We start from the raw sequence: 12841 nt of genomic DNA, 5'->3' as shown, positions 1-12841 counted from the left end.
TGAGCCAGTCGCTGTTCCCGCCCCAGTGCCCCTCACAAGGACCAGGATGCTGTGGTCATCCTTCCAAATCTCCACAATGGTGCAGGTGGCTGGGGAACAGCCAGGTTAAGGGAGCCTCTATACTGCTCCATGGGCTTTCAGAGTAGCTCAGTTGGTCAAGAATCTGCCTGCAATACAGGAGACCCAGGTTCAACCCCTGGGTGGGGAAGATCCCCTGGAGAAGGAAATGGCAACCCACTCCAGTATTCTTGCCTAGAGAATCCCATGGGCAGAGGAGCCTGGCTACAATCCATGGGGTTGCCCAGAGTCGGACATGACTTCATGACTAAACCACAAACCACACACCACTCCATCTCGGGGACCCAGTAGACAGGGATGAGCAGGGAACATGGGGAGAACCCCCAAGGCTGGCTCATGGGGACCAAGCTGAAGGCAGGGTTTGAGGCTGAACTAGTCGTACAGAGTCTGCCTGGGCACAGCATGCTGGCCACAGAGGGGGTGGTTTCCCACCCAGGACACCTGTAGGCAACAGCCTAGGAGGCTGGTCTGAGCACCATCCTGATAAAGAGGTCTAGAGTCAAGCCTTCTATTACAAATACTCAATTAGGAATTGAAGCAAAGAGTAGAATAATGCCTCAGCACAAGAAACGAGCTCTTCTGTGTCATAACCCGAAATCAGATATTCAACCTTATCTGGTTTACAATAGGTACGCGGCTGCCTGGAACGGCCTCGCTATTTCAGTTAATCAGCATCTACCCCTCCTCCCAGGACTGCGAGGTATGGGAGGGTCCCCCCACCACAGGTCCGCTCTCAGGGTCTTCCAGCTGAGAGCAGCCCCCCTCCCTCTTTCTTTTCTACGTCAGTATCTTGTACACTCTTCAAAGCCCAGTTTATGATGTGCCTACTCTGATAGGATGTTTTGAAAACATTACCAAAATGGTTCTCAGAGTTTACACTCATTGATATTCATTTAATGATTTAAGGATTTCTTGTGTGTTTTCCTCAAGGACTGACAACATTGCTGCAGGCAAAGATCATGCATCTTGTCTTTCTTACATCCCCTCAGCAGATTCTTGGGGGCTGGAGACAGCATAGGTGTGTGATAAATATCATTTGATTGATGTATGGGACTGATATAGTCTCCAACTCCAAATATATAACATGGATTTTGCACATCAACACTAGAGGACACAGTCTTTTGTCCACAGCATATGGTCTTTTTAAAGTGAAAAAAAATTAATAAAGTCACTCTTTGGAAAAATGCCATTGGAAGATGGGAATTAACCTTGTATATAAAAGAGAGGCTGGTGCCAGGAAAACACTGAGATTTCCATCTCACCCACTGAGCAGCCATCACTTGGCTGAGATGAGTCAGGGTCTCAGATAAGTCACATCTTCTGTATGTCTTTATTTCTACATCTAATACAATGAAAGCCTGAATAAATCCCAGGTTACTCAGTTTTGCATGACCATGATCCCTACCCCTTTTTACAAGCTCCTTTTCCTTTCTCTTACAATGAACCCCATGTTTTGAAAGTTTTTTTTTCTACTAAACAGTAACTATCAACACATTAGTACATATCCCCCATTTGATTACTCATAGACCAATGGAACAATCAATGTTTTCACTGGTGTCAAGTGACCAGAGTAACCACTACATGGAGTTGCTAGAATTCCCCCCAAAAGGAAAAGTATATTTTAATTAGCTTTTACAATTATGTCTCCAGTTCTTGAACAGTATTTACTGTGACTTTTTGAAATTCTGAAGTGAACCCACTGACCCCTCTTTCTTCTGGTTAGCCTGTCAAGTATTGAGGACCCCAGAGACTGGAAAGTTTTAAAGGGGAAGGTCTCTGAGCTCCCTTTCTGCCATGGAGTTCCATGGTTTTATGGCTTTAGTGAAAGGATGGTGTCATTAAATCCATTCGACCGTTGACTTATTATTGAAGACACGTTTCCAATAGCTTGAACACGTGTCATCTGGATTTAAAGAACCAAAAATTCTGGTGTTGGTGGGTGCTCATCCAGTCATAATAAAGCTTGAACATAAAGTTTGTCCTCCATGTCAACCTTGAACACATTAATTGGAATTGGAATTTGAGCTGTAACGTTTGACTGAGAAAGGGAGGTGAAGAGAGAAACTGATGATGCAAATTTCTTCATATACTCTCTGCACACAACTCAAACCTTGGAGAGATGTACCTGAGGTTTTCTGAACTGAATTCCGACTCCAGGAATCGTAGAAACTGGTCCCGCCCCACCTGGTCCTTCAAGATCTCATCGAAAGAGAAGCCCCATCTCTTCACTCGCTGCTGGCTGGGCTCTTTGCTTTGGGAGAGGGAATAAAGGTTTAAAAGGTGATCAATACCAGGCAGAAACCTGTGTCACAGTTTCTTCAACAACTCAAATTTATTTAGCTGTCACAGGCCAAAGGAAAATGTCTCATTTAAGTGACAGATTCCATCAAATCTGCACAAATCCCGAATGCAGACTTTTGTACACTAACATCAGCCAAGGGTAAAAGTTTCTTTAAAGAAGGTGGTTGAAAGGGGCCACATTTAGGGGATGCTGGCCAAGTGCTGCTTACAGGACATATAACAGCTCCACTGATTTGGCTTCCCTGGGCCATTTTGGTCAGTCATAGGTCCAACTCTTGACTCCATCCTGTTATTTTTTTTCACTTAAAAACTGAGGATGATTTGTGAATCTGATCTTTCATCAAAGATACTGCCCCCACCTCCTGCCCCTTCCTCAATTCCCAGGGGAAAAACAGAGTCCAATTTAGAACCAAGTGATGTTCAACTGATCAGAAATACGTCAACTCATCCAGGATAAACCCAATACAGGTGCCTAGAAGCAGAATGTTGCATCCATTCATTGATTTAACCACCACCTGCACAGTGTCTATGATGGTCTAAGCATTGTTCCCAGCCTTCGCACCTGTTAACTCACTGAGTCCTTGAAATTAGTCTGAAAAATGTACTAATGCTGTCCCCATTTTGCAGATAGGGAAACTGAAGCCTGGTGACAATTTACCCAAAGACGCACTAGGAAGGGATGGAGTTGAGGCTCAAGTCCAGACAGTGTGCTTCCAGAACACAGCTCTCAGCTCTGCTGTGCTGCCTCACATCCATGGGACTCTCCCCAAACCAAAGTGTAGGGAGTGGGGACAGAGAGTTGGTCTTATTCATTTGGTGTTGGAAGATGAAAATATTTCCTTCAGCTTCTGTCTTTCCATTTACAGTTCCTTTGCTGTATTTATTCCTCTGACTTCTTCAAGCAGCAATAGGTTTCTAGTTCATGAGCCACATGCTGCTATCTCTCACTCAAGTGGTGATCTATGGACCAGCAGTGGAATCTCAGGCCCCACCTCAGACCCGTGGAATTGGAATCCACAGCTTAGCAAGATCCCTGGGTGATTTAAGTGCACATTAAACTCTGAGAAGCATTTATTTAGCAATATTTATTTCCCCCCCTTTTTTTTTTGATATCCATTGATTTATTGATGTTTAATTTAGGTCCAAAAAGGATAAGAGAACAATTACAATTTAGGTCCAAAATAATAAGAATACAATTACAAAACCAAAGCAACAATAACAAAATCCCCAAACTCTTAAACATAGACAAGTATAATAATAAGAACAAGTGATGGTAACTCTTGGTTGCTGTTATTTAGTCACTACATCATGTCCAACTCTTTTGTGACCCCATGGACTATAGCCCACCAGGTCCACTGTCCATGGGATTTCTCAGGCAAGGCTACTGGAGTGGGTTGTCATTTCCTCCTTCAGGGGACCTGAACCCGTGTCTGAATCCAGAGATCTCTGAACCCAGAGATCGAACCCATGTCTCCTGTATTGGCAGGTGGATTCTTTACCACTGAGTCACCAGGGAAGCCCAAATATAGGAAAGAATAGTAATAAAAACAAGTGATGATAAGTCTTAGTAGGGGATGGTTATTATACCAGAAAGCCTAGGCTAGGGGAACAACTGCCAGTGAACAAAAAAAATTTTTTTAGAGCTTCCTTGGAGCCAAGACAAAAAGATTTGAATGGATTACACCACTCTCAACATTTGAAAGAGGTAACATATAAGTTTGTCAGTAAAGACAACTTTTGCTCTAGTATTGAATTATAAATCTTTACATAAGAAGCATTGAAACACAATGAATGATACCTCTGATACCTTTATTTAAAAAACAAAAACAAAAAGCAAAAAGTGCAGGAAACTTTTACATATAGCTATTGGATTGCCAAAAAGTTTGTTTGGGTTTTCCAATAACATGCATCATTCTCAGAGTTTAATGTGCACTTAAATCACTCAGAGATCTTGTTAAACTGGGAATTCCAATTCTATGTGTCTGAGGTGGGGCTAAGATTCCACTGCTCATCCACCACTTGAGTGGGAGATAACAGCATGTGTCTGTGAACTAAATACTTTCAACAAAAGTCAAAAGCATAATGTTAAATTCTAAGGTGGTGAAGGTATATCTCTGGAGAGCCAAATAATGAAGTATGTAGCTTCATTGTCATGGAGGGCATGGCAACCCACTCCAGTATTCTTGCCTGGAGAATCCTCATGGACAGAGGAACCCGGCGGGCTATAGTCCATGGGGTTGCAAAGAATCGGGCACAACTGAGCGACTAAGCACAGCACAGAACAGCTTCATTGTCACTTGGCTTGACACGAGAAAACCTTAAAACCTGGTGGAGGAAATATTCCATTCATTTTCAGGAGCTCAACAGTAGCCGTCTCTTCACTCCCCAAGTCCAAACATATTCTCCCCATGCAGCTCTGTTGCCAATGATGGAAGGTGGAAACAGAAAGTGTGTTGGTGTGAAATGAATGCTAGCCACATTAAAAGGCTCTTGCCCACCGGGTTCAGAACCACTACACTGTAGCCTCAGCAAATGATGTAAAGAAGGTGCATTTTATCTTCAAGCACGAAGCTGTGAGCCCTGCACTGTAGCACAGTGTACAGCGACCACATCCACATATTTCCCTTCTTTTTAAAAATAGACAAACTTTTTTATGATGTCTTCCATGGAATCTCTCAGGCAAGAATACTGGAGTGTGTTACCATGTCCTCCTCTAGGGGATCTTCCCAACCCAGGGATCAAACCCAGGTCTCCCACATTGCAGGCAGATTCTTTACCATTTGAGCCACCAACAATGAGGAATGCCAAGAAAGATTTTTTTCCCCAAAGTTCCAGGCTGGGCTTTCTGTAATGAGCCAAGAAGACAGAACCTAGATTCTCTCAAACTCAAGCCACAGAATCAAACTCAACTGCTTTCCAGAGGACAAAAAGCGCTGTTACTATCCCCACCCTGGGTTGAAGTGAGCAGCAAATGGAAGCCCCACTGAGCTGCAGGAACACATCTGCTTCTGCCAGGGTCATGGTGTGACCTGGGATGGCCACCAAGGTTGCAGGGCTCTTTGAGGATGGTGTTGATGACAGCTGTACCCCAATCAGTGGCTGTGTCCAGACAGCCAGGTGTGGAAAGTTGCTCAGTCTCTGTAGTGACTGCGTTATGGACACACGTCCACCACCAGCATCACCACTTTCTGGTTTGCAAGCAGTGAGTCCGTATTCATCCCACCAGGTTCCTTGGTGGTGGCAGGGGGAAGGGTGGTGGAGGATAAGGGCCTTTTGAGGGGTAAGCCAGAGAGCCAGGGGTGTCGCTGGATGCAGAATCGGAGGCCTAGGACAGATGTTTGAACATACAGAAAGCTGCAAGCTCAGCCTTCAGCAGAAACAAGGAGTTCTGGGGAGACAGGCTACCCTGGTGTGGTGGTTTCCTAGTTGGCCAACATACTTTATTTGGAAATAGGACCATTAAAGATGCAATTAGTTAAGAAGAGGTCATCCTGGGATTGAGTTAGCTCTTAATCCAGTATGTTGCTGCTGTTGTTTAGTTGCTAAGAGTTGTGTCCAACTCTTTTTCAACCCCATGGACTATAGATCTGGACAGTTTAAAATAGAAATTTATTCTCTCACAGTTCTGGAGGGTAGAAATCTGAAATCAAGGTGTTAACTGGGCCACACTCTCTGAAGGCTCTAGAGGAAAACCTGTTCCATGCCTTCCTCTTAGCTTCTGATGCTGCCAGAAATCCTTGGCATCCATGGCCTGCTCATGCAGGACTCCAATCCCTGCCTCTGTCATCACATGGTATTCTGCCTCTGTATCTGGTTTTTCACATGGCATTTACTCTGTATGTGCCAGTGTTTCTGTTTTCTCTCCTTATAAAGACATCAGTCATATTGGATTGGACTTCCCTGGTGGCTCAGTGGTAAAGAATCCGCCTGCCAATGCAGTCAATGCGGGTTCAATCCCTGGGTCAGGAAGATCCCCTGTAGAAGAAAATGGCAACTCACTCCAATATTCTTGCCTGGGGAATCCCATGGACAGATCTATAGTCCATGGGGTTGAAAAAGAGTTGGACACAACTCTTAGCAACTAAACAACAGCAGCAACATATTGGATTAAGAGCTTACTCAATCCCAGGATGACCTCATCTTAACTAATTGCATCTTTAATAGTCCTATTTCCAAATAAAGTCACATTCTGAGATTCTGGGAAGGACTTGAATTTGTAGGTGACACTATTCAACGTAGTACATCTGGGTTCCTTCAATTATTCGTTATTCACAATCCTATTTCTGTGTCTGTGTCTGTGTCTGTAGACACCCTACATCTGCTCTTTTTCTTCTAATAATCTGATCATTGGGATCTATTCTATTAAAAGCTTCTTGGATACAACTTTTCAATATATGTCTTTCTTGCACCTCTTGGTTATTTCCAAGCATCATCCCTTTGAAGGTTCAAGATCAGAATGTGAACATGTTGCTGCCATGAAATGGTCTCGGTGGTTATAAAATAATTCTGCAAATTTATCTCTGGACGTTCATCTCCAAGTGACTAGTACAATAACTTTCCCTTGGTCTCACTCAGATAATCCATGGAACTCACAGCCCCTCTATTTTCATCCATTGTATAGAAAGGCTTTCTCATGACATATCTCTAATTATGGTTTTGTACCATCACTTAACTTTTAAAGGGTTTATGTCATTGTCTTTGCAGTTATCTTGTGAGCTCTCTGAGGGCAGAGACCACATCTTTGTATTTACCACAGTGCTTTTCACACAGCAAATGTTTAACGCTAAAGGGAAATCTGTGAGAAAATGTGTACAGTAATGTGGATGATGTGTCCTTATACTGACATTGATGTATTCTTATATTTCTAATAGCTAGCTGGATGCCTTTTTCCAACTCTAATTTCTCTTCCATGCCCATTGCTTCTCACCAAATTCCTGCCTCCCACTGAGCAGCCCAAATTAACACAGCCAAGACAGGTGGCTCTCCCAGGGAGTCTGTCTTTCATTCCAGCTGTTCTCCCAAATCAAGAACAATAAAGCCAGATTCAGCATAAGCATCTATCTATAAAAACATCCAGCTAGCTTCAAAAGGTTTTGAGTTACTGGAAAAATTATGAAATGAGGGATTGTTCCTTAAAGAGTAAATAACCAATGAGTCCATCTCAAGACCAAGGCTATTGAAGGAACAATCACAATATTACTCAATGCTCCAAGAAAACCTGAGGGTCCTAATACTTCAGCAAGGAGTGGTCCTGTTGTTTGTTACTGTGTAACAAACCATCTTCAAACTCAGTGGCTTAAAACAACAATTTATTCTTCTCTCTCAACATCCCATGGGTTGACTGGGCTCAGCTGGAAGGTTCTCACTTGGGGTTTCTCAAGAATTGTAGATGGATGGCAGCTGGGGGTGGTGTCATCTGAAGGGTGGGCTGGGTTGGACATCCAAGATGGCTCATCACATGGCAGATGATGCTGGTTTTGGCCAGAAGCTCAGCCAAGGCTGTCAACCTCCAAGATCTCCTTGATTGCTTGGGTTTCTCATAGCCAAAAGGTTTTAAAAAGAATGTCTTAGGAGTAAATGTCTCAAATGATCAAGAGCTGTTTTATGACCTGTTCTCAGAACGTTACTCCTGCCATACTCTGTTGGTTAAATAAAGCATCAAGGCCAGGGAGGGAGGTGTCCCCTTTCCATGGAGGAAGCAGTCCCTGCATACCATGAAGAAAGCACTGATGAGGCCATATATGGAGACTGACTACCATAGGGAGGGAGACTGACTAATATCATGGATGTACAGTTCTGTCAAACTGCTGAGCAGCTCAGGGATGGTCTCTGCCTCGCAGCAGATCAGGCTGGTTGGGAGTGGATGCCTTTGACCAAGTAGGATGAGCCGGGTTCCTTGTAGCTCTTTGCTCATGTGCCTGTTGCCCAGCAAAGAGAGAAAGTCAAACCTATACCATGTGGTGAGGGCAAATCATGAACCCCAATCCTGCAGGCAATGCCAAGTTCTTGTTAGAGTCACTATCTGGCTGATGGCATCTTCCCGGGACACTTTCCTGGTGGTATTCAGATGACAGTGAAGTGAAGTGAAGTGAAAGTTACTCAATTGTGTCCGACTCTTGCGACTCCACGGACTATACAGTCCATGCAATTTTCTAGGCCAGAATACTGGTGTGGGTAGCCTTTCCCTTCTCCAGGGGATCTTCCCAACTCAGGGATCAAACCCAGGTCTTCTGCATTGCAGGTGGATTCTTTACCAACTGAGCTATCAGGGAAGCCCTCAGATGACAGCGCTCTCTCCAACTGAGATCTGGCAATTTGGGGCTGATTCTTCCTCAGTGATGAGCCCTGGCAATCACTATTTTCTTTATCTAAATTTGACTTCTCAGAATTTTCACTGAATAGACTGTATGTATATCCTTTAAAAAGGCAGTCCTGTATTGCCCTCTGAACATTCCCTTTCTCATTCTTGGATTTCTAGATCTAATAGTTTGTCTGAGAAGGAGAGAGGGATTAAAGCACAATTTCTTACTGTCTATGCTATATCCTGCATCATCCTGCCAGTTATTCTATTAATCCCCACTGTTGTCCTTGGCTGGTTTGTCTATAAACCCTACATGGCTGAGACAGTATGTTCATCTCTGTCGAATCCAGACATTATCTGTGATGCCCTCTGCCCTGGGCATTGTAAAGAGTCTGTACCCATTTACTCACGCCCAGGAGTAAATGCCCACATGCCCACCTTAGATGAACATGAAGTGCCAAGCGACCCCTACTGTCTCCCATGCTGCCTTGATTCTTCCACACAACTTCACCCATCTTCACCAAAACCCAACTTCACATGAAGTGTTTGAGAGGGTAGAATCCTTTACTGAAATTGGAGGGTCTTGAGAAGCGGGTACATATTGCACTATCCAGCAGCAGGCAATTTAGAAGTCACATATTCAGTATTCCCACTTTGAAAAGTCCTCGGACGCCTCAGCACTAGGGGTTTTCACGGCTCTGAACGGAAGCTTTCTCTCTCTTGTCTCTCTGCTCCTCTCTTCACCCTCACTTTTCACTGCCCTGAGGTCTCCCCTCTTGGGGACAAAAAGTACATTCATCTCATTTTCTTATGGGGCACAACCTCTCCACTTGTTGTTGAGTCTCTGCCAACACTCCTGCCCTTAGGGCCTGACCCTGTGCACCAAGTGACATTAATGTCCTTTGCCAACGAGGAGGAATCCTGGAGCCGGGAGGTAAGATAGCATGTTATTCACCTCACTACATGGGTATCTTGAGAGACTTCCTTACTTAGAAGAGGGCACATAGTAGGTTCTCAATACTATTTATTAATTAAACTAAATTAAACTGAAACTGAGAAAAAGATGACCTTTGATTATTTTACTGGTCACGTTCAGCCTTTGTTTCATGCACAAAGGCTGTTTGATCTCTAGACTGAACAAGCAATGTTGGCACTGATTCCTGACTCTGTATCACCAGAGGCAGGTTCCCAATCACTGCCAGAGTCTGACTGGGTGGGAATGTCTTGCTGGGAGAAGAAAGAAGGCCTCATAGCTTCTCTTCATTCTCACTTGTATCTGAGTAACTTGGTTGAAGATGAACAGAACACTGTAGGTGTTAGGTCAGATGTTTATGATTACAGTAGAAGCCTGAGCTGTAAAAACAGAGCCAGAACCTAGTTATGGGGGCAGTGAGTCCCTTGGAGACAAAGTGCTGATACGTTGGGAAAAACCAACAGGCCAGGTGGCCACCATCTTCCCAAACTATCATGCTTTTTGCCTTTCTTTTTTTTTTTTTTTGCTGACTTTCAAGAAAGAAGGAGGAAATCCCAACATCCTCAAGGTGAATTAAACTCATGTACTTAACCTCTCCTCCTTTCCCAAATGCCAACAGAATTGCCAACAAAATGGTCACTTCTCCATTCACCCTCCATCCAACCTATACTTCCTGAGTACCTACTACATGCCAGACACAGGTCTAGGCGCTGAAATAACTGTAAGCCTTATTTAGAAAGCGATCCAGGGGGAGGATGTGATCTAGAAAGACTGGATGGATGTGGAGTGGCCACTATGGAGTGAGTGGTCGCTGAAGACCTTTCCGAGGAAGAGACATCAATGCTGAGTGAGGCTTGAACGAGAAGGGAAGCCAGCCACGTGAGGGTCGGTGAGAGTGGTCCGGGAGGAGGGGACAGGCAAGAATCTGGAGTTCAGCGAAATATTAAAAATGAAACAAAACATAGCGTGTAAGAGGCAAAGAAATTTCCTACTATCAGAGGATAAGTGTGGAGGAACCTTGGGAACTTGTGAAGCAGGTGGATGGGTGACAAAACTGATCGTGGGCCACCTAGGCTTCCAGTAGGGCCATCTGGGAATAAGGTGACTGGGTGTCGCCAGCAGAAGCCTGGGAAAATCCCAAGCCCTGAGCAGCAAGACTGGACGTAGAGGCAATTGGTAGGTATCGAACGGGGGAAACATCGGGGAGAAACTCAGAAATATGAGACACGGGTTCCCTGGGCCAAGAGGGTCTCCAAATAAAAGGGGGACGTTTTCCGGCCAGCTTCTCACATGGGAAGTAAAGCCAGAGGGTGGTGCCTGTATAACCCAGGGGTGGTAGAGCTGATATGGATGAGAAAACATCTCAGCAAGGCAGGGAGACTTCTCAAGATGCTGAGGTTTCCTCCTGCTGCTCACTGGCTTCTGCAGATCTCTTTGTGTTCCCCTAAGATCCCTCAGCAGATGGGAGAAGAGTAGCCTTCTTGGGGTGCACCGTGGAAAGGAAACTGAATAACTTAAACCCCCTCAGGGCCTGAAACAGAGTGGCACAGCTGGCTGCAGGAACATCAGGCTAAGGAAAGGGTGGGCTTGAACCACCCTTGAATCCCACAGCCAACCACTCTACTTCAAGGGAGTACCCTGACTTTTGGTCTGTTCTTGGCCCACATGTCTAGGACCCAGAGAGGAACCCCACAGATTTACCCAGGCCCTCCTCCCATTAATACACGCAGATGAGGCCATACAGCCAGGTGACTTGCTCAGAGGAGAGCCTGCCCCAAGTAGGGGGAAATCAGGAGCCACACCAGGACTTCTCAACCTGTGCTGTGCCTCAGAATTGCTTAGAACATTTGCTAAAAATATAGGTACCCCAAAGCACACTGGGCCATCTGTATTTTAATGAGCATCCAAACAATTCCTGAGGGAACCCTCATCAGCTGCTGGTATAGTCCTTCCAGATCAGGGCTGTATATTAGCATAAAATTAAAAAAACAAACCAACAGTGCACTACTGCCACAAATTATTTCTTAACTGACCTGGAGAGGGGACTAGGCACTGTTATTTTTTAAAATAAGCTCTCCAAGTGGTTCTAATATATAGTGAAAGTTGAAAGCCAAGACCTTCACTTATGAAAACCAGTAGTACCCCAAACTGTCTGAAAGGACTGATCTGCTCTGAACAGTGATTGGAATAATGAAACAATGAACAGAAACAATGATTCTCTGATCAATGATGCCCCGTGAAATCAACTAAGTGGCAGAAATAGAGGGGAGATATGAAAAAAATCTGAATTCCATCCTCAGGGCAATTCAAGAGGATAAACATCACTAGAACAGAGCAGGCTGTGAAGAAAAAGCCATCCAAGAATATTAGAAATTCTTGGAAATTAAAAGCACAAGTGTCAGCTACCCCTCCCAGCACTCAGTAGGAAAAGAAAACTCGTTAAAGTATAAAATCACAGAATGGATACCATTGAGACTGCTGAGTCTGAAGAGTAACTCAAGAGATTCTATCCTTGAATATAGAATAAAAAGACTAAGAGATGGAATTTTTAATAGAGAAAAGATAAGAGATAGTGCTACTACACCCCAGACGACCAGAGTTCCTACAAAAGGATTTCCTGAAAAGAGAGGGTAGAATGGAGAAAAGAGTTGCAATAAAGGAAAGGGAGAGAGAGAGAGACGAGAAGCAAGTTAAAGAAAGATTTAAGTTCTTCAATCAGATCAAAGGGACTACCAAGGGCATGTCAGAAATAATTAAAAAGAAGTTACCTTTCTTACATGGGGCTTCCCAGGTGGTGCTACTGGTAAAGAACCTGCCTAACTAATGCAGGAGACATAAGAGACACAGGTTCAGTCTCTGGGTCAGGAAGATCCACTGGAGGAGGAAATGGCAACCCACGCCAGTATTCTTGCCTAGGAAATTCCATGGACAGAGGAGCCTGGCAGGCTACAGTTCATAGGGTTGCAAAGAGTCGGACACAACTGACGTGACTTAACATACACACACACACGACTAGACCAGAACTAGGGTAACAAAGCTAACACAAAACTTGACTAATAAAGTAAAACTCAAGGAAGAGAAAAAGAAACAAGAAGAAAAATTAGATTCAGAAAACATAAATAGCTGGGAAAAATGTTAACTATGTGATCTGACTAAACATGACTGCTTTTTATCCCAATGTCCAAGGT

General features: G+C 44.2%; 1 protein-coding gene across 8 annotated transcripts in view; it reads right to left on the bottom strand.

Annotated features, from left to right (window-relative positions):
* The window catches only part of RGS6 (regulator of G protein signaling 6), a 588674-nt gene that overhangs the window by 50093 nt on the left and 525740 nt on the right, over window positions 1-12841 (bottom strand). For all 8 annotated transcript variants that reach the window (XR_014059230.1, XM_081508925.1, XM_081508924.1 and 5 more), the window contains one exon: window positions 2204-2329. Coding sequence is in view for 7 of the 8 variants with exons in the window: in XM_081508925.1 (XP_081365051.1) it covers window positions 2204-2329 (126 nt within the window). In the remaining variant the exon portion in view is untranslated. The remainder of the gene's footprint in view (window positions 1-2203; window positions 2330-12841) is intronic.

This window comes from Giraffa tippelskirchi, chromosome 7 (genome assembly GCF_054371585.1).
Source record: "Giraffa tippelskirchi isolate mGirTip1 chromosome 7, T2T-mGirTip1v1.2.pri, whole genome shotgun sequence".
In the NCBI taxonomy this organism is placed as follows: Eukaryota; Metazoa; Chordata; class Mammalia; order Artiodactyla; family Giraffidae; genus Giraffa; species Giraffa tippelskirchi.
This window is presented reverse-complemented; position numbering and strand designations above follow the sequence as displayed.